We start from the raw sequence: 26,378 nt of genomic DNA, 5'->3' as shown, positions 1-26,378 counted from the left end.
CAATGGAGATAATTTTTTCCCCTCAAATTTGGTTGTAAATACTGTTTAAGTGGTGCTAGCCCGCAGTTAGCTTTGCCCATTAGCCCGTTAGCTTCTTCTTTGTCATTCCATTGTGTGTTTTGGTGCTCTGCTTTAATATTAAAAGTAAAAAAAAAATATTGACCATCAAAACATTTTTACATTTTTTTGTATCTGTCAGCGCATGTAATATTTTATTGACTGTGACCTGGCCCAGGAAGAAAATGGATGGATGGATTCGATAGGTTTTAATATTGGCCGTGAGCAGGCCAAGCAAGCAAAATAATGGGTTCAGGGGTCAATTTCAGAAGATGGAACAGTGTCCTGTAATATACAGTCTAACCACGAGGCTATGTTGGTGCTCTTTCCATTGCCTGTTGTTAAGTAGTAAATAGTAAATATAGTAGTAAATATAAATACATGAATTCATCAAAATCAATATGTTCTATAAAAACAATAATGTGAGATTGGCAAGACACAGATAGAACTGATTTACTATTACAAATTATTCCTTTTAAAACTTAATTTGCACTGTGTACAAAACATCAGCAGAGGCCACTGCTTTCCATCTGCAGATGTTATGAAAAGTGAAACCCTTTGGAAGGAGCAAATATTGTGCAGCATGGGTAATTAAAGCGCTGAAATGAACAAGGTGCGTGGATAAAAAAATTAAAAAAAGCATGTGTTTTGAAAAAGATTAAATATGAAGAATTTGTCCAATGTGTGAAGGATTTTTTATTTTATTTTTTTAAGAAAAAAAAGGTAATTAAGTATCATAAATAGGGGTTTATTATTTTCTTTTTTTACATGATCCAGTTTGCGGATATAAAAACTACAGGGTATTTCCCTTGTATAATCATGTTCAGGTTTGAATTTGAGAGAATGCTACACAGTAGAAGCAGTAGAGATCAGGAGTAGCGAGGAGTGTCTGTGGAGGATGTAGCCCGGGGCATGGGAAAAAGAGCCAAATGGATGACAGCAAATCCCTTGATGGGAACATAAAGTGGGACAATGTGGTGCACCAAAGGAAGGAAACTATGAACTTTACGGAAATAAACAGTTACGACGTGAAACCAAAGATTGGAACGAAAAAGCAGTGGATTACCACAGTGGCCTTGGTCCATTGCATTGTAAACTTGTCTCTTAAGAGTTTATAGAGAGAACTATAAAAATCAAGAGCTGGTGATACTTTGAACTGGCCATGAATAAATCTGTGCAACACAAGCCTCTGAACCCCTATGCGTTTCACAGTCTACTTGCTGATGCAGGATAAGTTTTTTTTTCCTCACAATTTTAAAGATCACAAGTGATGAAATCACAAGTGATATTTAGTCTGGGGACCACTAATTCATTTTCTCGTAGGAGAGGTGTGGTTTACGAATGTCTATCATGCGTCTGCACATAGCCATAGCCAATCGTATCATCGTATCCGATGACGTATGACGTACCGCTGTAAACTTTTGAGCTAAACTATTTAGAACACAGCCTAAAGCTTAACGGAAAAATAGCGTCGCGTACACTTTTTTTTTTTTTTATCAGTAAATAAACTACAAGCTTCCGTATATCGAATAGCTCGTCATCATCTTGCCGGCCCTCCTCGTTCTGTGATTGGTTCCCAAATCCATGCAAACATTTCGGCCATGGTCCCCAGGCTGCTGTGCAGTTCCAAATGATTCGAGCGCACACAGCAGCAATATAATAAGCAAATATAAATAATACAAGTACATATTGCTATATGATGAGGAACAATCTGAAGTAACCATGTTCTTGTGTTTATTCTGTCTGTAAAAAGAATTAAACCATTTAATAGTTAAGGATCTAAGGTTTCAAAGGAGGTATAACCTGGCTGTGAAGTTCCACAGACACTGCACATTCTTTATTAAAGGAATTGACAAATTTGGGATTTTTGTGGACAGAATGATCTTATTTATAATCATGGGATGGAATTGTTTTTATATATTTATAATAAAGACCTTCATAAACTCACTTGTGGACCCATTTTTCCAATATTTCCAAGGTCTCCTTTTTCTCCCTGGAAGCAAAAACATGAATGCACATGCAGGTTACTTATCAGTGATATTTCTGTCATCAAGACTCCTTACCTAAGACCTGAAATGCTGAGGCAACTCACTGATTACCAGTTCAACGGCTGTTAATGAAGTGTCTATAGCAACAACAACTGATCAACATTTCAGACAAATAAAAATGTTGTTTTACCATGAGACCATCCAGACCAGGCTCTCCAAAGTGCCCTTTCCTCCCAGGTCTACCCTGCGAAGATGAAAAGGAACAGGCGTAAGAACTGTGTTACAGACTATGACTAATTCTGTGTACAATATATGCTGAGAAATCATTCTTACAATAGGTCCAGCATTGCCGGTCGGGCCGAGTGGTCCTTCATCACCCTGTGCACAGTTCATCTCATTTAAAGGCACACTGTGTAACATTTTTGAATGTAATACTTGTAAAGTTATACAATTATGACCAGCTACAAACAAATGATGCTATTTCTGCATTCAAAGAATGGATTTGTATGAGGACCTGACCTATTGGCTCTTTTTTTTTTTTGGCCTTTAGACAAGCTGGAGACGACCCCCTCCTCAGTAAAGTTACAGGGTCTGAGGAGAGGTGAGCGGCTCACAGCAAAGACACACACTTGTTTGTTTGTTTTATGTATTCGTTTTGTTTTTTTTTACAATTAAAATGTTTTGTGGTGTGGCTTTAAAACAACACATCCAAACAACAGATTTCCAACAGATTCATATTTGAATGGCAATGTATGAATAACGAAAGAGTAATTAGCCCAGTGCAGTTGCAGTTTTGACCTGCAGGGGCAGCGTGACACAAAGGAAGCGTGCAGCCCAGCAGACCCAGACTTTCGTATTCTGTACAGAATACATGCAGTAAATCAGGCAACTAACTAGGCTAACAGACATTTCTTTAAACAATAAAAACAAGCAGGGCTGTAGAAACAGAACTTGTAGAGTGAAAAAATGTTCACCTCACTTCCTTTTGGCCCTGGAGGCCCTTGTGGTCCTCTGGAACCCTGCAAACCCTAAAATACACAATACAAAGTTACTCTAGTAGATAAAGACTAGAAACTAAAAACTAAATACAAAAGAACATAACCTCTTCAGTACCTTTGGTCCGGGTGGTCCATTTGGGCCTGGTACTCCAATGTCCCCAGGAAAACCCTGGAGAAAAGCACAATAGGAAGACCATCATAATAATGAAGCCTCGCCGTTAATGCAACCTGGGAGACGATTTTCAGCATCACATATCTCCAGCCAATGATCGCTTCCGAGAGGGCCACACCTCCACCTCAGCCATCAGCGTAAGAGCCGCACCTCCATAGCAGCCAATCACCGCCCTCGGTCCCGCTTTTAAGCCCCAGCAATCATGGTTCGTTCACTTCCCAGCTGCGCTGCGACCCGCCTCCACCCCATCTCCGCCTCTTCCATCACGGCTTCTACCTGCTGCAGCTTCACGGGTCTTCCATACCACCACCAGTGTCCAGGCTCCGGGGAAGACATCCCTAACTACAAGCTGTTTATCCATACTGACTTTCATACATCGATGTCTACGCCGGGGTCTGATCGCCAAAACTAATATACATGTCAATAAATCTTCCTTATCGCTGCTTTTGTCTGTTTGAGTCTATCCAGGTTGAACTAGCTGATACCTAGTCAAAGTATTTACAGTATCATTACAGGTATTACATTGTAATGAATGCATCAGTGCATTCATGTTTTTTCTAGGGTTCAAGACGATTGTTATAGATATACTCCAAATGCCCTTCACGTCAACCAGCGTCACTGGAGAAGACAATGTGGCAATGTCTTGCTCAGAAACACAACGTCATATATGATCAGACTAGAATCAAACCACTGCCCTTTTAATGGGTGAGCAAACGTTTGACCTACGGCCAATGCCCCATCAAAATATCCAACTATAAACACACAGACCTTACAACAGTAATACAGTGTAGAGATAATGAAATATGTGAGACTGTAATGACTCTAAGGGCTGCGCTCCTCCAGGAGGACCACCACTTTCCTTTGCTCTATGAACAACTGCCTGTACATCTTAGCTGTATAAAAGCACCACAAGCCGCACCATCAGCCACATAACAACAATCAACTTATTCCCATGACAACGGGCATCAAGCAATCCGAGCCCTGATGTTATGTGGTGGTCATTTGTCTCTCATGGTTAAATACAGTGAGGATAAGCTAAACCGGGAAGAGATGCATTTAAATCGACACATGGAGAGGAAAGCTTTACAGCGCAGCAGCAGAGAGAGCTGGACCAAAGAGCTGTATCTTGATGATATAAGGTGGAACACTTTTGCCGTCAGAGCAGTAACCCAAGCGTCCTGTCAGTGCATACTGTGTAGGAGGAATGAAAGCGAAGCAAGTTCAGCTCACACCACACACCACACCTGCAAGAGCCGCTTAAGGTCGGGCCAGTGTGAAAACAACGCACTGTTAATGTTTAAATAATATTTAAACATATAACTTATACATATAACTTATACATAACATACATAACGTATACAGCTTTGATGGGTGCGACACCTACTAACTATTAGACCAGTGGTTCTTCACCTGGGGGTCAGGAGAACAATTTGCAGGGTCGCCAGATCATATACATTAAAAAAAATATTTTTATTATTTTACTATTTTACTGTAGCATATGTGTGCTATTTTACCAGAGTGTCACTATTTGTTCTTAATTTGATTCATTATATTTAGTCATTTGTTTTATTCCTTTGTTTCTTTAGAATTATATAGGCCTGTTTCCCACGGTGTGGCCCAGCAGCAGGAATAAATAATATGCCTACATACGGGCAGGGGTTGAGAACCACTGGTTTAGACCACAAACAATTACAAGTTAGACTTCCTACCTCTGGTCCTGGTGGCCCTGGAAGTCCTTGAGCCCCAATGTCGCCAACTGGACCCTGTTCAGAAACACACACTGTCAGAAAATCAATGTCATTATTGACTGAGACATAAGCTACCATCACTCCTGTTAGAGACAGAACCCCTAACGCCAGAAAGTAGGCAACTAAAACATCTGTTGAATGGCATAGCAGGGATAGGCAGGATCAGGCCACCAAGAGAAATCTCCAAGAGAAATTTTGAGGAATATGATTACACACTGTCTAAGTAAGACAAAAATACCTCCTGGCTGCTGAAAAGGGAACTTGCCTACTTACTTTTCTATTTTATAATTGTTCTGTATTCAAAATACGAAAACATTATTAAAAACGCAAGTTATAAAAAATTGGGGAAAAAACAAATGATTTCAAAGACAGAGAGATTCTTCCGCTGATGGGGAGACGCTGGACTAAATGACACCTGCCAAAGAACTATCAGAGCTACTTACTGGAGGCCCTGGTTTCCCTCGTGGGCCAGTGGGACCTGGTACACCAATGTGTCCCTTAAAAAAAGACACACAAGATAAAACAATAAACAAATACACAAGGCAACAAACCATTTTTAGAACCCAGATTCAATGTGCCTGTAACTCTTCCACAGAACTGAAGGGGAAGTCAAACTGGGTCCTTTTAAGACTTTTAAATCAGCCAATGCGACCATTACTGGCCCTCTGCTGTGTCATTATTGTTGCACTGTTGTTATGGTGCGTTTTTAAAGTTCTTATTTAAGTTTTCAGTTCAATTTCAATTCAACTTTATAATGGACTCAACTACAGTCACTTTAAAAAGACAGCTATACTAGTGCCTCCACATCCTTTTCTGTGATTTAGTCTCATCTAAAGCGCTGTAGTATGTAGGGTGAGCTCATAAACGTCTCCCTACTCAAATAAGCACAAATAAAACAAGTGTGTAACTAGGAGAAAACCCACCTTATCGCCTTGATACCCCATGTCTCCTGGTTCGCCACGCAGTCCCACTTCACCCTGAGTTTCACAGCATCATAAAAAGATATAACACAATAGTAATAATAGGCATTCCACAAATGCAGTTACAGGAGGTTAACAAAGTTGTCTGAGACGTTTTAATAGATTGCTAGTCATTTAATATATACATATTTAAGCCTTGCTTTAAATCCATTGGCACACACAATTACACGCCAATAATACAAATATTTAGATCACCTTATCACCTTTCAATCCAGGTGAGCCGGCTTTTCCAACTGGGCCCTGAGGAAACAAAACAAAGGCGTTATTTTCAAACAATAATAAGTGTCTTTCTAAATTGAAGCGGACATCTCTCTTACTTGCGTTCCCACCATTCCAGGCAATCCCCGAAGTCCCTCTGGTCCTGGATCGCCCTGTGAAAAACACATAATGCTTTATTTTGATCTTAGTGTATTTTTTATTTTTTGGGGCCAAGGGGCTTTAATGGAAAGGACTGCACGGGGGTTGTCAAGAGTGTGGAGAGATCTTGTGCAAATTGTCTGAGCCATATGTACTGCATCCTTAACCACAAGACTATGGGTTTATTTCTAGAGCACTTTACAATCACACCTTGACAAAGTGCTTTCCATAAAAACAAAACAAAGGAAAAACAACAACATTAAATTACCTTAAATGTAGAAAAGACAGGCAAAAAAGTGAGTCTTTAGTCTGGACTTAAAGCAGGCCAGTGATGACTCGCAAATGTAACATAAAACTATTACTACTACTCAATCAATCAACTATAAATGATCCTCACCCTTAGCCCGGGGAAGCCAGGGATGCCAGGTCCACCAACAGTGCCCTGTAAAACATATGTTACATACAGTGAACAAGACAAAACCATTTACAGCATAGACTCCATGTGGGCAAAAATGAACAATGAAATGGGGAAAAAACTTGTGCTTGGTACAACAATACACAATATTTCCCTCCATCTTCCCTCATCCACAACCCTCCTCAAAATTGGCATTTTTATATTCTTGTATTAAAAATGTAATTGTCTTACCTGGTTTCCATCAGGTCCAGGTGGGCCTCTTTCTCCTGGATCACCCAAAACTCCCTGAAAAATAAAAATAAAGTGTTATAGTTGATTTATGATCACAAGTTCTGGTAGACTCTTGTTAGTATCATACATTTTCTTAATTATTATTTTTTCCCCGACCACATTCTCTCCTATGTTTATAAAACCTTCTGGACCTCAGCCCCACGCCATATTACACACTCATACACGGATCTAGATGTACCTTGATATGAAACGTTATATGTTTTCCCTCACCTGCCTTCCTTTGAGACCAGGTTTTCCCGCAGGACCAGGAACACCCTATACGAGAAAAAGAAATACACACAAAAAGACCAAATTTAGCTAAATAGTATCATTATAGATCTATGTCAGTTGTGGGGCAGGTAACTCACTCTTTCTCCTTCCAACCCAGGTGGCCCAGAAACACCAGGAAGTCCAATGAAACCCTAAAACAAAACAACAACAAAAGACGATAAGTGCATATTCAGACATACCGCGTGAATGATTAGTTAATAAAGAGAGAGGGAGGGAAAGAAGGAGAGAGAGATAAAGAGGGAGAGAGATTGTTGCCCGACTGTCATATAAATTTGATTTACTGCCATCTAGTGGTGAGGCTGTAGACTGTAATGATGGTGCTCTTCACCAAGAGTTGGAAAATTGGATTGCTTTGGGAGACATTCTGGGCCGCAAACCATAAGGTCAGGTTTTCAATGAACAAACATCCCCTGTCTATTATATGTTCTGTTTATGAAATTGGTCTCTCCCACATTAGCTTTTTAATCAAGGCTGACTCAGATCGGAACTTTGACACATTCTGCCAGGCCAGAAATCTGTGCATTTACACAAATCAAATCAACCAGAGGAAATAATTCAACATCCTCACAAAAAAAAATGCTCTAGTTTATGTGGTACAGGTATACATGCTCTTCATCCAGCTATTTCGTTTTTACACATGGAAATCTTAGCTATCCGGTATGTGCATCAACACTGCAGTTATCTGGTCTGTAGTACTTTATAAAATATTAGTAGAAAGTACAAATAAAGAAACAACACTTACATTGACACCTTTAGGCCCTGGGTTACCCTCTGGTCCAGCTGAGCCCTGCAACATAAAATTACAGGTAATGATTAACATGCAAGAGTTCACACTTGGCTTTCATTGAAATATCTAAACATAACATAGAAATAGCATCATCTCCAAAACAACTCACATAAAAGTGAGGCTCAACATTAACGAACACGGAATCTGAGAACAAATGTTATGATTTTTGCATTGTCACTGCACCTGCCTGCCAGGGTAACCTGCAGCACCAGCTTCTCCAGGAGGTCCTGGCATTCCCTAAAGTGGAGACGGAGGAGGGAGAATGAATGAACAAAGCATGAAGATTAGATGGATGGATAAGGTGAAAGAGGAGAATCACTGAGCTCTACCAGCATTGCCAACTGAGGAATAAAACAAGCACTGTTCATTGTGAGCAAGCGCTGCCACGCCATGTCTATTAACTGTATCCCTTTGTCCCCACGGCTTCAGAAATGGACTTCTCTCCAACAGTAAAAATCACGTATTTCATTGTAAATGTAATTACAGAAGCACTGCATAATATTTGGTCTATGTTTGGCTTATTAACCTCCATTGTGATTCAGGGGTTTCAAAATACTAAACAATACTTTTTCACTGAAGCCGTTTTCTTTCATGTGATTATATTGTCTTCATATATTGTTTAGCTAAGAATCTTCACAAATGTTCAATAATCCTATGCTATTTCACAGATATTATGTTACTTGAAAAACTATATTTGTACTTGTTTCACTTACTTGCTCGCCTTGAAGTCCAGGTGGCCCTTGATGACCTTTAGGGCCCTAAAATATGAATAGAAAATGTTAGTGAATGTTGGCTCAAAATGAACAACAGATGTTGACAGCCCCACAACAGGGGTCAGGGCCAGGTCAGTGTCTTTCTGGGGCAGAGAGGAAAACCAACTGAATGGTCCCATTGACTTTGTCATGTGCTTCCGAAGTCATGACACATGAACCTCCACAGGCAATAAAAGCCCCACTTGGGGGTGAAGAGCACTGGCCCCAAGTCAGTCATTTCCTCTGAAAATACTTACTGGAGCACAGTTGCTCTGGGTATAAGGTTTAGCTACTGCAAACACAGGGACGGCCTCCTGGGACGCAAGGTGAAGGCCAGTTATATGGAGAGAGACCAGATTCAGTGCCTCATAAAAGACAACTGTGACAACCTGCGTATGGAGCAGCAGCAGAGAATGTCCCAGTGAATGAAGTAAGGAAGTGTCCACACGTTCTATCACACCCACATAGAAGCAAATCAATGTTACAACTGTGCGTCAATGATCTGCACAAAGCCAAACGTAAACTGAAACAGTCTGACTGTAGCTGCTGTCTCATGTCCTGTCATTATGTGCGACAGAAAGGCCAACCTTCTCTGATGTGTTGTGACCTATAGTGACACGGGATACTGAGCATCGATCATTAGAGTCACTGATCCTCTCACTCTAACAGGGCGCCTCGTGTCTTTCAACAGACCTTTGACATTGCCCAAAAAGAGTCTGAGCTGAAACAGGCACCAGCGTTTGATTCTGATGGCAAATACAACTGTGTTGTTAGAGACATTGTGCTCTAATTTATTTTGGATGGAAGTAGAAACACAATTGCTGAACAGGACATGACCTAAAGCAATGACACAAGTCAAGTATATGTTTGTCAGAAGTTGCTCCAAATACCAAATAAGACAACACTAATAAAGCTTAAAATACACTTACTGGTGACCCGGGAAATCCATCTGGACCAGGAAGCCCTGGAGACCCTCTATCACCCTGTACAAATATATGAAAAAGTGTAGTATCATAAAAGTATGACTAAAATAAAGTCCTATATTATGCAAAGTTGACTTTTTGAGCTTCTAACTGTGTTACGATCCCGTATTCTCAGCAATAATATACCTACAGGTGCTTTATTCTTCCATGTGTGAACAATAACAGCATGCTGTGAGCCGTTAAGCTCCTGTGTTTGTGTGTTTTTCTTTTACTTTTTACATTTAATGATTTTATAAATGAGAAAACAGGACATTAAATAAATCAATGAAAAACAAAAAAACACAAAATACTTAATATGATCTGTGTAAACTTTGACAGGTTTGAAAAAGCTCACAAAGCTTATAAAAATACCAAAAGAATCGACGACAACTTCCATTATTATTATACAACTGTGATACATTTTGAATTTCCTTGTGTATCGATTGTTCTCTACAAATAAACTTGCCTTGTTTTGTTACTGCTAGCAATGACGACACCAACTTTAATGATGTCATTTTCATCATCACATCTGTGCTTTTAAAGTTTACACATCTTCACTAGACAGCTCTTATAAGAGCCTGTGCAGGGAATGTTGCAGCTATAACTTCCTGTGAGCTCGTAAGTGTTTCCTGTCCCAATTTTTTTGAAATGAGTAAAGATTGTGGTGCTATTTCACAGTTTAGTTTGTACATTTACATTCATAAACACAGACGTCTTGAAGTACAGTATTTACATCATGTGAAGTTTTAAACATGTTGTAAGCGATGATGCACCATCTGCATGTTTATGCTGCTCCAAAGTAAGACACAGTTACATTTTTCATAGACGTTTTTCATTCCTTGTAGGAATAAAACACGGACAGGAAACTGTTACAAGCACAGGAAGTGAGCTGGGGTGAGCAACATTCAATGCATGGAGCCTTAACCTGTTCCCTGCCGTCCCCCCGATCAGGGGGCTAGGATTAGGATATAATTAGGTCTTAAGAACAAATGGCAAATGTAACGTAAATTGTTTTTCACACACACAGATCTCACACATATTTTTAGAAACTAGAAGGTCTTGGCTTTCAAATTAGGTATCACACCGGCATGCAGGCTGTAAGCTCTCCAGTCAATATGCTTTGAGATTTGGATGTAAATAATTGTTAACCCTAGCCCTAAGGTGGTGGTTAAATTGACATGAGTGAATAGAAAGTGTCAGAGCTTTACCTTCTCCCCCGGTGCAGCCTGGCCTGGTGATAATCCGGCTTCTCCTTTTGAGCCCTTCAATGAAAACATTACCATTTAGGTTCTGTTATGTGTAAACAAACATGTACCCAAACTCAAACAGAAAGTGTCTTACTTTTGGTCCAGGAAGTCCTGGTGGCCCTGGTTTTCCATGAGGACCAGTGGGACCCTATCACAGGTGACAGAAGGTTTTGGGGAAAAACAATAATTTTATTTTAACAAATGTCTAGTAAAAGCCAGCTAAAAAGGTGAGATGAACAACATTTCTAACAATGTATCCGCATATGTATTTCATTTAGTCTGGCAGTCGTAAATGAAAAATAAATAATAAAATATATAATAATAAATAAAAAATACATTCATCATTGAACATCAAATAATCTATGCAATGTACAACAGACACGCCCACACACCTTATCAATACACCAAATCATTTCAAGTCTCCCTCTCTCTTTTGCATTGTGTTCAAGGGCCGTGTAAGCCGATCATTTTAGTGATTTAAGTCATATTAAACCACATTAGTCTGATGGAGAGATGTACACACATTTGAGTACCAAATTAAAACCAATTCTAAGTTGATAACTGCATCAAGAAAAGGTACATATATAATGTAATACAGTCTAGACCAATGGTCCCCAACCAGGGGGTCCTGGGACACTGAAGATGGGGTCGCAAAATGATTTTGAAACAATATTGTTTACATTTATAACATTGACTTTGATGTGTTTATTATCCAAAACATATTTTTGTGAAATTAAGCCAAATATCAAAATACAGTATCCAGACTAACATAATTAAACCAGGTTTTAAATGTTTTGCACCTTAAATCATTATAAATTCCATATTAGGAGGGGACCAGTTGTTGGTCTTTGGATTTTGAGGGTTGCAGCCTGAAAAGTTTCCAGTTTCGTAGTCATCACCTGATGTCAAGCCCTCTTAAAACGAGAATTCCTGGTGGCTTTGAGAGTAAATACTGCAGTATTGAAACATCGGTTCTGGAGGGGATTCTCATTGTCACTGAAAACATCACCACTGGCAGTGGTAGGATTAAGGGAACAATTTGGTAAATCCACATTGATATTTCAAAGATTAACACTCTAAAGCAGTCAACCACAGGGGTTTATGTTCTGTAGATATTACAAGTTTGTGCATATTTCTGAGGCATTATTGTTAATATCATTTTCAATGGGTTTCATTTCCAAAAATGGCAGTTGATAAGTTGGTCTGAAAGTCAGTCATATGATATTTTTTTTAAAATCAGCATCACAATCAACCATGTGATAAAATGCTGCACTTTAGCATTTATTATTTATGTGTCTTTAATGACCTTAGCAATTATAAATTCAAAACTACTCTATCTTTTGAACGGTCAAAATGTCACGTGACTGGACACATGTCGGGTAAACGTGTCATGTTTGTATGAGTTTAGGTATCAATAATAAAAAGCAAAATAGCTTTATTTCTGTCGTGGCTCGTCATGATAACTTAAAAGTGGGTCAGTTGAGAACCAGTGTTCTAAACCTTTTTTCACACAAATCACACAAATAAAGACACATCTGTCTATGTGGCTTTCTTGGGTGGAAATGGCATCAATCCACAAAGTATCACATTTAAAATAACTGGTTGAGATGACTTACTCGAGGACCTCTTTTCCCTGGTGGACCAGGTAAACCCGGGGGACCTTCAGGACCCTAGATTATTGAGATAATAGGGTATTGGAGAAAGAAGGGAGCATTGTAGGAAAGAGTGTGGAGGGAAGGGGAAAAAAGATAAAGTATGTTAATGGCAAGCAATAACATGCACAAGACTGTCCTGGCTCCCGCAATGATGAGTATGTGCTATTTTATGTAAGATCTATGAGGTTCAGAGAAAGCAGGCGAGTGTTTCCAATTTAAACCTCAAATAGAAACGTTTGGAGCACATGGACTCAGTCAGCTCTGTGTGACATCATTGTCTTCAAAGTGATATGGAATTAGCAAAAGATTTATTGTAAAACATCAGTGGAAGCTAACTAAAACATTACTCCTTGTAGTCTCTAGCGAACAGCTGTTTAAATGTGGATAAAACGCCTAAAATTCACAATATAAAAAAAAAGTATTATAAACAATTCAGTAGACCTATGTACAGACAAAGCAGAGCGTATAAACGGAACAATTATATAGTGTTTATATCTAGTAGAAAATAATATACAATACACAACTACGCCAGCAGTTTGTACGGTGTCCTATCGCTCCACTGTTTTTGATCATGACATTAGCAGGTGGTTAAAGTGTGGGGGTCTGGAATACCCCACTGATCCAAATGTCAAAGCAATGAATCAAAATGTGGAAAACAGAAGAAAGAAACAGTTGTTTGTTCCTGTAGCCTCCCACACAGACACATGGAAACTTTGGACCACATCAGCACTTCCAGCACGCCGCTGTGTCCATGACAAACAAAGCTCTGCAAAACTACACAGATGTGAACTGACCAACTTTGCATATTTTTTATTTTTTTATTTCAATCAATGAATGGGCCAGGCAGGTCACATGTAGTATTTGTGTGTAAAATGAATAGTGAGCACTTGTTCCCTCAGTCTTTTGATTGTGACCTAGCAGACCAGTTGTTGTTTACATTACCGTGAACGCATTGCTCCCTGAACTTTGTGAAGCCTGCTTATAAGTCATAACCTCATCTCTGTGAAGAATTTCAGCGCTAGAAGAAGCGACTTAAAATGTACACACTCCCTTTTTCATTGCTCGCAGTAAACAGAGAAAATCTGTGAGCGCTTTAGAATGTTTACTGTTGCATGAGCACAACCTATTCAGGATGTGACATAACAGCATAACATTTGATTGGTTTATTTTTCAACAGGGACATGATATGTGTTCTTGCAACCAGCAAAAAGAAGTGAAAGAAAAAAAACTATGCCAGTTCCTTCGTTGAACGGTGACATGTTATTTTAACAACCTGTATGTACTTGAAAACTGAACAGCACTCACACATGTCATCGCCTTTAGATTTATTCCACGCCTTGCTATTTTCTTTGCATCCTATGCACGTGCACCAAAGCCAAGTTCTACAGAGCTCTGCTGGCTCTCTACAGAGACTGAAACATTCAATTGTCAGCAATTACTGGTAATAATAACAACAAACAACGACTTACTGGTGGGCCCGGCTCCCCCTTGGCACCATTAAAAGCATCGTCATAGTCGTACAGGAAGTCCCCGTCCTCGTAGCCGTAGTCGTATCCTCCCATGTCCATGTCGTCATAGCTGCCGTACGGGTAGTGCTGCTCGGAGTTGTCTGCATGGTTCTGCCGGTACAAAGTTGTGCCATTGGCTTTTGGCTGCATGTCCGGCACCAACAGAGTCTGGCCATGTTGCGTTTTCTGAGAGTTGGTGGTGGAGTTATTCCTGAGTGAATCCTTTACGTTGTTTTGGTTAAACTTGGCAAATGTAGCCGGTGTGGTGTTTGGGTTCTGACGGTTGTCAAATGTGGGCTGTTTCTCTGTGCTGTTCTCTGTTTGGTCAGCGCTGGCTGGGGATTTGGTTCTTTTACTCAGCATCCTCAATGTAGTGAGAATTGTAGTGCTTTGAGTTGAATACTTTGTGTCTACTCTACCTGGAGTTGTTAAAGTGGCATTATGGGGCAGAGAAAGTGTCTGTAAGGACTGATCAAGAGGTACCAATGTTGAGCTGTATGCCTCTGCTGCCGTAACAGGTGGCTCCAATGATGTCTGAGGGTTATGAGTTACTGCTACTTCATCAAAAGCTGTTGTCAAAGTGATAGAAGGAGAATCATAAACCGCTGTATCCAAACCAGAATGAGGCGCATCTGATCGGTACGTGTCGGCCAGCCGACACTGTTTTTTCAGGTAGTTGCAGTAGTGTGCCGCAGCCTGGGCTGATGGATAGAAGTCTAGTTGGCAGACACGGCCGTGAAATGGTACCGCTTTTGAGTTCATCCTACCCAAAGTAAAAAATCCTCCAGCACCCCCCAGTGTCTGAGACCTGCCCAGGGTTTGCTCCTGCTGTTGCACTGTCCCACAGTCTGCATAAAAGGACATGGAGTGTGCACGGACACCAATGGCAAAGGAGTGGTGATGCCCCTCCTGCCAGTTATAGCTGAAGTAAATAGAGGCCTTCTCAGTGTAGACCACCACTCGATGAGGCAGAAGTTGAATGCCAAAACGCAGTCTATCCCTGCCATCTCTGACACTAAATAGAAAAGCATTGTTTGCTCTCCAGGAGCTCAGGCTAATTACAAAAGAAAACTCCTCCTTAATCTCAGGCGGAAACAACGTGCCTGCAGCAGCCTCATGAAAGGAGTCTGAGTCGAGTAATACGTCGTATTCTGAAGCAGGGTGAGCTGGAGGGACTGTGGGGAATTTGAATATAGATCCACTTCCCTCGCTGAAATGATCTGTGCTGCTCTGGCGTGTGAGCCCAAGTCGATGGAGAACATCCACTCCTACAGGGCAAAAGAACATATGTGGCATCAGTCAACAGTTTGGCTGAATGCAACTGAAGAAAGTGAAGCATGCGTGGATATCCATCACACAAACAAGAAGCTGTTAATGTTACAACTAATGTAAGTTTCCTTTATCGTCTTTAAACAGTTGATGAAAAAAAGTCTCTTCAGCCATCTGGGGAGATTTCGGACACAGGCACTGCTCCGTGGGGGCAGTGTCTGCGTTCATGCAACAGACAAAATGTAACACAGTCATCAGCAAACAAAAGTTCAGACACCCCGACAGACGTTAGCGGCCTGTTCTCTGGACCTGGTGGGGAGAGTTTGGTGTTTGAGCTTTTGCACAATCATGCAATTTAATCGAAGCTCTAATTATTACTTAATTTTTTTAATTTTAATTTCTACCTTGTGTAGTTCAGAAAGCTGTTTAATGTTTAATAGGCTATACCCCCTCGCCCCATTTTATTTACATTTTTTTTATGGAGGGGGCCGCCAAACATTTCTGCTTAGGGCACCGAAATGGTTAGCAGCGGCCCTGACTGAAGGGAAGCAGGCATGAGAACAACAGAAAACAGAGCACAAGGCCACGTTGAACCATTCAGCTGCACGATCCTCATGGAAGCAGCTTCTCTTCAGAGAATCCTGTCATTCTTTGAAATGCCTGCCTACAGGTCTTTTTTCCCCGAGGATTTATGTAAGGTCTGCTGACAGTGAAGCTGCACAGCAAAGCAGAGTTAAAATAAAAACAGACTACAAGCTGTTGGTTTGGCATAAAGAGAGAGTGACAGATTATTTTTCTGCAGGGCAATTTGTCATGTGTCAATGTACAACAATAACTACAACAACCACATGGTAATAAGAACAAAAAGCCAGAGAAGAAACTATTATCTTTTTTCACAAATCACATTATTTTAATAATTAGCAAATTATCTTTTGTGAGTCGACAGTTTCGGCAGTTCTCTGGATTACTCCACTCCAAAGTTATGACACATTTTTTCCATATTGGATCAAGCATCAAAGATTGATTTTAACATTCTTTATACAACTGATCACTGGAAGTTGTTGCCTGAGGTCACATCACCTGTGTTCCAATTAACCTGTCTGACAGTGAAGACACTCTCTTGTACAGAGGCCAGAGCTAAATTCGGATCAGGACATTTTGTTTGAAGAGGATAAAGCTGCAGTGAATGTGCTTGTAGTGAAGCAGAGGAATTCTCCACAACTATGAGAGTATGTATTTGGTATGTTGGCCCAGGCTCAATCAAACCCCATCCAAGAAGGAAACAAAATAGCTCAGCATTTGTTTTTTAAATTCATAATAATCATAATAATCATAATGCATTAGTCTTATGTAGCGCTTTACAATTCTGGGCATTATTCATTCACGGTGTATTCGGCACAGCTGCCCTCAGGCAGACTGAGAGAAGCGAGGCTGCCAATCTGCCCCTCCGACCCCCACCAACCACTCATTCCAAGAGCATTCACCCAGGCTAGTCTTCCCTCACAGTCACAGGTACTAACCAGGCCCGGCCCTGATGGGATTGGACAGAGCAAAAACAAGCCACATCCAAATTGTGTTTTAGGTGATTTTGTATTGAAAGCTGAATTTCAGTTAATCTGCAATACATTATTCAAGTCAAGTAGAATTGTATGAAACAAAAGAGGAAATAACTCTCTCGAGGACTCCAGATTATTTTGGCTTCTCTCACATTCTAAAGCCTGCAGGACAAGAACAGACTTGTAGAAAGAAGGTTAAGAAGGAGCCATGGAAGCGCTCCTGCCCACAGTTGTTCTAATGACAATGCTGCATCTTTTATTTACAAACAGAACTCATGATCCTTATATTTTGGCTATGTTGGGGCAACTAAGATGTAGGCTATTATGTTGTGCTTACTTTGTGCAATGTAGTCTTCTTCTCCAGAGAGTACTGCAGAGCATACTGACAGGAGCAGGAGAAGGTTCCACCTGTCGACAAATACAGAGATTAGCAAAAAATGAATTACTGTACAAAAGAGCATGGTATGACGCTGAAATTAAAATTGGAGTCAGTGTATGATTAACCATTACTGTATCATGCAATAATGCTTTCATTAGCACTGTGCAGCCTGTCTATTGTCATGTTTCATCGCTTTCCAGAATAACTGTAGTTTTATGTATACGGTAGTTTGTTTGTGTTTTGCACTGTTCGAGTTGAATTCTACACTGGTCAAATGAAAGTAGGTTTTGAGACACATTTGCACAGAATTAGAATAACCCAAGGATGTTGGTAAAAGTGAAATTACCTCAGGACTGGCTCAGATCACCTACATTGCAAACCCAGCAGAACAACTAAATGTGTGCCAAACATGGCATCATTTTGTCACCATTACACTAGTACACACCTAGTAGCACAAGGGTGGGAGGAAAGCTGGAGTGGTTAGGAGGATTTTAATAGGATGTAGATTGGGGAAACACTAGGACCACTGGAGAAGCGCCTCTACCAACACTGCTGTAATACTGTACATCTGCACATGAACAAGACGAAGGAGATGGTAATCGACTTCAGGAGGAAGACACTACCACACACACTGCTGAACATCCAGGGGGAGGACATTGAGGAGGTGGACAGTTTCAAGTACCTGGGTGTTCACCTCAACAATAAACTGGACTGGTCCCACAACACCAACGCCCTGTACAAGAAGGGCCAAAGTCGCCTCCACCTTCTGAGGAGACTGAGGTCGTTCGGAGTGAGCAGGCCTCTGCTCAGGACTTTTTATGACTCTGTGGTGGCCTCTGCTCTCCACTACGCTGCCGTGTGCTGGGCCCCGGGCAGCACAGAGCGGGACAAGAACAGACTGAACAAGCTGGTCAGGAGGGCGAGCTCCGTCCTGGGCTGCCCCCTGGACTCTGTGGAGAAGGTGAGGGACAGGAGGGTGTTAGCCAAGCTCACCTCCATCATGGACAACACCTCCCACCCACTGCACGGGACTGTAGAGGAGCTGAGCAGCTCTTTCAGTGGCAGACTGAGACTCAGTGCAAGGAGGAACGCTATCGCAAGGCCTTCATCCCCACTGCTGTCAGATTGTACAACCAGACTGTAAAGTAACATGTGCAATTACCACTTTGTAGAATACACACAATAATCCCTGTATTAAATCACTTATCTGCGTCACTTTATCAACCACTTGCACTATGATGTAAACCTGCACTGCTAATACTGACTTCAACATTCTTTGTTATAGTCTGTTTACTTATACTTTTGTCCCCACGAAGTCCTTGGTAGTCATTGTATATAAGATATCATTATTTTAATGGTATGAAAACAAGTACATTTCTCCATTGTGAGGTCAATAAAGGCTATCCTATCTCATCTCATCTCATCTCATCTCATCTCATCTCATCTCATCTTTCCTGTTTGGTAAAAAGCCACTGTGGTTTGAGGACTGAATGAGCCTGTGTGTGAGACATCAGTGCAGCATGGAGAACTACAGGAGCCATTCGGAGGATGCCCTGGGAATGGTTTGGCCCCAGGCCATGTCCAGGCCCCTTCAGTGATACCATCACTGGAATTTCACCATCCACACCCATGCGGTCACCAAACACTGCCAAGAAGAAGCTCTCTAGATAGAGAGTGAAATGTTGCCATCAGGAGTATGGAGTGAAGGAATAATGCACGAAATTGTAGTGACTTTGAGTGTCCAGAATAGCGCTATATAAGACTAATGCATTATTATTATTATTATTATTATTATTATTATTATTAGTAGTAGTAGTAGTAGTAGTAGTAGTAGTAGTAGTAGTATCATCATTATTATTGTGATATGATTTTGATGATGATTATTATTTTTATTAAACGTTGGTGTCCACTTTTTGTTTTACATACAACTTATCTGCAAAATCATAAATCAGAAGAGCTCCCCTAGACAAGAGAATTTCTCCACAAAACAGTTCTATATTTTACATTTATAAGGTCACATTACATTTTTTCTTAAACTTCTCCTATGTAATCTTAATTTAAGTACTTTTCCAAAAATACATACTAATGCAGATCTTTCAGACTTGTCCTTCCTTGTCCTTTGACCCTAACTGACCCCACCTCTAGGTGGCACTGCCTACCTAGCAGCTGCAGTAGCATTGTCCCCAGCCACTAATTCTGAAGCACTATGTGGAACTATAAATAAGTCAACAGTTACGATGTAGGTATTTTTCTTTCTGCATCAGTAAAAGGGTTCATGCGTTTCAGGCTCATAAAATGTAATGATAAATGATATGATGAGCCACTGGAGAAAACTGGGTAACACTTTATTTTACACTACCCTTGATATATTGTACTTGCCAAATTTGGCACAATGTAATTTACTATGGAACAATGTGTAATAACTTGTACCTTTGTTACATATTGGATAGAATAATATGTATTTGTAGTTCGGAGGTACATAATGTAATAAGACATAAGACCCAACCTCTAACTCTAACCGTAAGCCCTAACCCTTATTACATTGTGTACCTCCAACGTACTATTATCCCTAGGCAGTGTAAAATAAAGTGTAACCTAACTTTGCTTAACAAACATGGCACATCTGTGTATGGGTAACAGAGCTGATCCTGCAATTACATACAGAAAAACTGTATTTTTTATTTGGGAGGGCAGGGCACATTAATAAACCATCAACAGACATAATACTAACAACTGACCAATACCATTTCTGATCGATAGAAAACAACCCCTGATCTATGAAAGTCATCAGACCTCACAAATAAAATACAGGGCATCCCTTTAGAAATATTATTATTAAACTAAGCTGAGAGAACTGTTGCGATTATTCATCCACTGACACTTTACTGCAGATCAGTGGTAGAAGGAGTCGAACCATAGTGGCTGCAGGCCCACTGCGCTTACATAAGACCACCTAGGTTAATGTTATCATTCATATCCCGGGGTCCCCAGATGTTATGTGTTATTTTATCAAGACAAAGTACAGCAAAGGTGCTGCCTTTCAAAGACTCTGAAGTTCACAGAAGCCAGTGCCCCAGATTAAAAGAGATACAGTGGTGGCTGTCTTTGCTTTGCCCCACACACAAGGGCACGGTACATCTAGAGGACAGAAAATATGACGTTAGTAAGGCAAACACCTAGGGCAGCACGATCCTCCAGTATATGTTTTTAAATCAAAGTTCAGTTTACAGTGCACTTTCAAAAAAGAGAAGACTGAAATTTGAATTGCTAAACTAATGCCGGAATCACACACATTTCAGTACATTTGTAGAGGGAGGAGAGAGGATATTTTGTTGCTTGCAGAGGATATTGTACTCCCTTTTATAATCGCAATGTAACTTGCTTACTAACTACAATCATTTCAAAATGTGATTTTCATTGGACTGAATCATTTATCCTTTGTGCAACTACAAAAGCTTTCCCCCCCTTTACCCAAAGCACAGTGCTGCATTCCTCACCCTGTAACAAAGACAAAACTAACAAATCAGCAAAGATTTATTTATTGTTTTCCTCAAAGGCATTTACTGCTTCTACTTCAATACTGGCAACGGTTGAAACATGTCAGAGCAAAGGGGGAAAACTAAATTTAACACTTGTGTCCTTGGACGTCAACTGGGCCATCTGATGCTGATTCAGTCAACTTTTATTCTTGCAACTCCGTCAGACAAGTTGTCTCTGTTCACGGCTATTTAAGGCATCCCCGAATCTCTGTCACCCGACGGCATTGCTTTGTGCTGGACTGCGGAACATTTCTGGCAAGCCCGATTCCGACGCTCTTCGCCATGTTTACATCTCCTGCCATATTGGTAAATGAGTAACATTGATCCAAGGAGAATTTACAACGGCTTCACAGGTTTGATACAAATCCCCTTTTGACAGCACTCTACGACACGCTCCTCCGTCCCAGCTAATGGAAAAGGACTGCTGAGGGCAAGACAAAGCTCCCCAAACAGTGCTCTGTTGACTAAGGGAAATACCACTATGTTTGGAGTGGGTGTCATGTCAGCACTATAAATAATCGCAATTTAAAACTCTGGTGAATCATTCCAGTGCTCAAACCCCCCCCCCCCCCCCCCCCCCCTCAATACAATTAACTTGGACCCCTAACAATCGCGCATTCAACTATATTTGCAAGGCCTGAGAGGCATTTGAGGGACTTTTCAAACTTGGCTTGGAAAAAGTGGCAAATTCAGTTAAATTCTTTCTAAGAGGCAAAGAGGAAAAGGCAGCCTGTCAATCCGCCACAGTGTGACTCGAGGTTCACACTGCTGCCATGTCAAATTGAATCTAGCCACGGTGAGTCACACACGATGACGCGCTCTTGGTTCAAACTTCTCAAAGAGAGAATTATCAATGTGCAATTCAACACACACTTCGCCACACACCGGGAGCTGAATGTGTCGTTGTAGTCACAGCTGTTCGTACCCTTGTTCCATGCGGCGGTCGCTCGTTCTTCTACTGCTGAAACTCTTTGATCTTGTACTGCCTGATTATGTCGAACAGCATCATACAAACAAACAAAATCCTTCCAAAGTTCTGCAGACAATAATCCAGCATTCTGCATCACGGTGCCATAGAGTTGCAACCTACTGCCGAATCTGAAAGGTTTGTTTTTATTAAGTCACTCCCACGGCTGCAGTTCTTGGCAAACTCCTGCCCTGACCCCTGTGTCTTAGAAAGTCACTGTTTTATCCTTACATAGGCATTGTTTCTATTCATGCATTCGATTTGCTCAGCTCTATGTATTACCTAATTCCAAAAGTAGATATTACCATAAACTACTATGGGTGAATGAGCAGTTGTTGGTGGTCCGAGGGTCAGATGGTCAAGACTGGCAGCCATACCTCTATCAGTCTACTCCACCCCGGGCAGCTGTGGCTTCATACAAAGTAGCTTATCACCACCGAGACTAGCGGGGATGAATATATGGGCCTTAAGAAGTGCTCTGGGTGACTTATGTCTGTGCAAAGTGCAACACAAATAAGATTCCAAGTAATATGAATTGGCATTTCCAATCATCAAAAATAAAATAGAAAGAAACAGCACATTATAGACAAGCGTGAGCTCAGTCATATTTGATTCTTGCCCATCCGATCAAACCCAGGCAAAGACCAGCATCTCCCATCCCATTGTCTTCCTGCATTTTCAGCCCGTCCACCCAAATTCATCAGGCTTGAGCTGCACCTGCTACTGGGCTTACCCGCCCCAAACCGTTACTTTCAGCTTAATAGTAAAGAAAACCACAAGAAGAGTAAAACCTAAAAGAAAACGTACTCAACATCTTGAAAGAATATCTGCCCATGCTCTTTCTTTTCTCAATAAGATACACCTGAAAATGAGTTTGCCTTTTGAAGTTCTCTGCTAAAAGCCATTCTTTGCTTGAGCTTTGAAAATCACATTCTGTCTGACCCTGGTGCTCATATGCCCCTCTGGCAACTGCGCGTCTCCGTCAAGCACAAGCCTAAATGGAGTGGAATTCAAAACACAATAACTATGGGCACAGGAGCAGAGAGACCAGCCGTCCGTTTTGCCTAAAGAGACTAATAAATATGAAAAATGTCATATACCTTAGTGTGAACTGAAACGCATTGGTTCCCTGTTTCTGCTTGCCTGGCTTCTTGACATCAATCAAAACATTCTTGGACATGAAGAAGTGATCGATTCACGGCCAATTTCTGTTCCCCTTGGCAATGTTTAAGATTCAACACCTGTATCCGGATCATAATGACATCAAGATGGAAGCAGTAAAGAAGCTTGAGTTTGCCAAAAATCACCAAGGTGAGTCGGGGACTTGAAATGAATTGCGGGCCAATTTCCATAAGCATTCATAACATTAAGTTTTTTTTTTTACAGGTTGATATGCTTTTGTTTTGTTTTTTTCTTTGACAAAGGACCAAGTGTGGTGCTTGTTTGTCCTCTCACTCAAATTGGTGCCTCGAGTCAAGAGGTCAGTGCAGAGCAGAGTAAAGATTGACTCAGCCCACAAGACAGCGAGCAGACAAAGAGCTGTGAGTAAACTTCCAGGGCTCTTTATTGGTTTGGCCTTTTCCTGTGGCAGAGGGACCTGCAGATGTTCGCAGCGGTGACAGACAGGCCAGAATCCCTGCAATGTCTGCTCTTGGAGTAACCTCCATGCATTAGTTTTAAAGGATCATTGCTGGTGAGGGGACCTGACGTGAAAGAGGTAGACATCTTTAAAAGCAAGACATCTATTTGTTTAGGAGATCCAAGGGAAGTGTTCTTAGCGTGTATGCTAAAAAAAGAAAGTTAAAGTTTATTCAATGTTATGTAATGCTGATGGAGGCAGCTGATTGGTCAGAATAAATAGTGTCACAGCTAGATTACAAAGTGACTGAATATTACATTATTAACTAGAGTGTTTGAAGTGAAATACATCCTCTACAATATCTGCTTAACAGTTCATTTGGGTTTGAAAATACATGTCAGGTTCCCTTTCCTGTTGTTGTTTATCTTTGCTTGGGTCTGACATTATGAGATACATGGGCTTACCGACCTTTGTGACTTCTTACATATGAACTGAAGCACTGCTATTTCCCTGACATGAAAAGGGCATCATGTTGCATGCAGTCAGTGTGGAGGAAACTCCATGGCTGTCTGCATGTATACAGTTGGGCCTATAAGGAGCAGCACTGGCTGCAACAGTGGGTGATTGTCTGGGGCTCAGGAGCCAGTTAACCAGTGATGCATACACACTAACTCTCTGAGAGAATTCAAGGAGGCCAAACTTGTTCTCAGGCCCATACGGCTCTCATTTTCACTTCCACTGACAAAAATGTGGACGTCTCAGGATTCAGGTCTGCTTTGTCTTCCAAAGAACAAACACTATCAGCAGAGAACAACAGAGTGCATTGTGGGACCATGAAGTCTAGATCATATGTGTATATAATAGACTACAGGCAGCTTGGCCGCCGTTCTAATAGCACAAAACAGATTTCCTCTGTGGAGGTGTAGACAGCTCAGGAGCTACATTACCCCAGCTGTATTTAACAGTGCAATGAGCCGGCATTCTGAGCACCAGCAATGCACACTGCCATGAGGAATGTTTGGCCTGAAGTGCTAAAGAGGTTCCACTTCATTAAGACTAAGCAATTAGATAACTTATATGACACGCTCAAATCTCAATCCAAAAGACTAATGAGCTACTCCGTTATAAAGGCAAGTACAAGCTATTCTTGCAAACAAGCTGATTAGGCACAGCACACAAGTCATGACCCATTTATTCTCCATTCCTGGCTTATCACAGCTATGAGTTTGATAAATAAAAGGCAGAATGGCTCAGCAGCGGACCACATGGTACACACATTATTGAAACAGATTCCAGAGAGGTTCAAAGCCAAGAGTGAACTGTATTTCACTGTCAGCTACATTTATCAAGACCAGTGAACAAAACAGACCATGCGCTCAAACTATCTGTGGTTTACACATCTAGAAACAAGCAGCCAGATCCTGTGGAATGCATAATTATCATGGGAAATGTAGTTCATGCGGTTCAGATGAATGGCTATTACAGGATCTCATAAACACCGACAAAGCCACACAATAAGAGCTCAATTTCACTGGATAAGTACAAAATCTTTGCGACTTATAGAAGAACTTAAACACTAGAAGTTGTAATAGAGAACAAGGGTTGAATTAGAGTCAATTGGCTGCGCTTTGAGGGAAAACTCCCCGAACAGAAAAGGTCTATGCGTTGCCATGTTGAATGAACATCAGCCATGGGAACAATTTCAGTAGGAAATGAGCAAAGATAGTTCCACATCTGCACGCCATTTCAACAATTGCTCACTTACGTCGCTGCCGCGGAAACGTGTCCACTCCTTGTCCGTTGAGCTCCTAAATGCATTTGTATGCATTTGTCCAGGCAGCAGAGATCTGGGTGAAAACAGAATCACACGTATGGGGATACCTGAACATGGGACAGCGTTGTGGTACAAGCCCGAGGGCGCGTAAAGTGGCCGTTGTCAAAATTCCCTCATAGCATTGTTAAAGTCCGGAGTGGGGATGTCTCCCAGTCTCACAAAGCTCTCGGGGTCTTTGCACTCTGATGCTCGCAGTGATAATAGGCTACTATTTCTGTCCAAAGCGGAGACGCGCAACTGTCGCAGTTCTGACTGTTCTGCAGAAGAGAGAATCGCAGCCAGAGAGGTCTCCAACACGAATAGATCCAGTCCGCACGTCTTTCCCTCCAGGCGGTGGTTTCTGCTATGTGCCTTGACTTGCACTGATGCGAGGGGATCCGCATTCACCCCAACACAACTCCTACAGCTGGTGGTGTTGGATTTCACCGGTTACTGACTCGTGACATCACAGAGAGCCTTGGCTTGTCATCGATGCCCCTGTCTGCACTACTGTATGAGCCGTGCGCACAACTATATTTACTGTAAACTCTGCGGCCCAGGGGTCACGTGCTATAAAAAGCAGCCTTCAAGTGCGCACAAAAGGCCATTCTGAGGCCCATGTGCAGCAGAGAGGAAAGCTGGAGTCTCCAAGCTCTCCAAGACTTTCCTCGCAGGCAGAGTTTCATGGAAGTTAGAGGAACAATGCATGAGAATTGTATTGATCGTACACAGCTAAACAGTCATTTTATGTTCCTATAGATTAACACCAGGTGGCAATAGTTGGATCAGGTTAACGATTTCACAACAGGGGCGTGTCCAGACATTTTTCACGAGGGTGACCCAAGGGGGGCAGCAGGATTAGTTATTCTGGCACCAGCCAGGGCTGGCTCCCATCTTTAACCTCTTACCACCTGCCTTAACAGTGCATTTGCTCCAGTTCAACTTTATCCAAATCTAAAAGCTTCCTGACTGGAGCCTACAGCCGGTGTAACGCCCCATTTGAAAGCTAAGACCTACAAAAACTGATTCGCATTGTTGCCGTGTTGTCACTTTTTTCACATTCCTTTTCATTGCTCTTTTTGTCACTTT

The 26,378-nt window shown here is 41.3% G+C and overlaps 1 protein-coding gene across 2 annotated transcripts in view; it reads right to left on the bottom strand.

Moving 5' to 3' along the window:
• Positions 1-25,761, bottom strand: part of col24a1 (collagen type XXIV alpha 1 chain) — a 44,077-nt gene extending 18,316 nt beyond the window's left edge. For both annotated transcript variants that reach the window (XM_079574634.1, XM_079574633.1), the window contains exons 1-24: positions 25,242-25,761; positions 17,350-17,420; positions 14,149-15,455; positions 12,641-12,694; positions 11,119-11,172; positions 10,986-11,039; positions 9,745-9,798; positions 8,777-8,821; positions 8,247-8,300; positions 8,019-8,063; positions 7,354-7,407; positions 7,217-7,261; positions 6,947-7,000; positions 6,698-6,742; positions 6,261-6,314; positions 6,139-6,183; positions 5,887-5,940; positions 5,407-5,460; positions 4,925-4,978; positions 3,159-3,212; positions 3,020-3,073; positions 2,379-2,423; positions 2,236-2,289; positions 2,006-2,050 (exon numbers count right to left, since the gene is read on the bottom strand). In XM_079574634.1, the coding sequence (XP_079430760.1) occupies positions 2,006-2,050; positions 2,236-2,289; positions 2,379-2,423; positions 3,020-3,073; positions 3,159-3,212; positions 4,925-4,978; positions 5,407-5,460; positions 5,887-5,940; positions 6,139-6,183; positions 6,261-6,314; positions 6,698-6,742; positions 6,947-7,000; positions 7,217-7,261; positions 7,354-7,407; positions 8,019-8,063; positions 8,247-8,300; positions 8,777-8,821; positions 9,745-9,798; positions 10,986-11,039; positions 11,119-11,172; positions 12,641-12,694; positions 14,149-15,455; positions 17,350-17,420; positions 25,242-25,294 (2,502 nt within the window). In that variant the 5' untranslated portion in view covers positions 25,295-25,761. The remainder of the gene's footprint in view (positions 1-2,005; positions 2,051-2,235; positions 2,290-2,378; positions 2,424-3,019; positions 3,074-3,158; positions 3,213-4,924; positions 4,979-5,406; positions 5,461-5,886; positions 5,941-6,138; positions 6,184-6,260; positions 6,315-6,697; positions 6,743-6,946; positions 7,001-7,216; positions 7,262-7,353; positions 7,408-8,018; positions 8,064-8,246; positions 8,301-8,776; positions 8,822-9,744; positions 9,799-10,985; positions 11,040-11,118; positions 11,173-12,640; positions 12,695-14,148; positions 15,456-17,349; positions 17,421-25,241) is intronic.
• Between the last annotated feature and the right edge of the window lie 617 nt (positions 25,762-26,378).

The sequence above is a fragment of the Gobius niger genome (genome assembly GCF_951799975.1).
Source record: "Gobius niger genome assembly, chromosome: 17".
In the NCBI taxonomy this organism is placed as follows: domain Eukaryota; kingdom Metazoa; phylum Chordata; class Actinopteri; order Gobiiformes; family Gobiidae; genus Gobius; species Gobius niger.
Note: the sequence above shows the minus strand (reverse complement) of the source record. Positions and strands in the feature narration are given on the sequence as shown.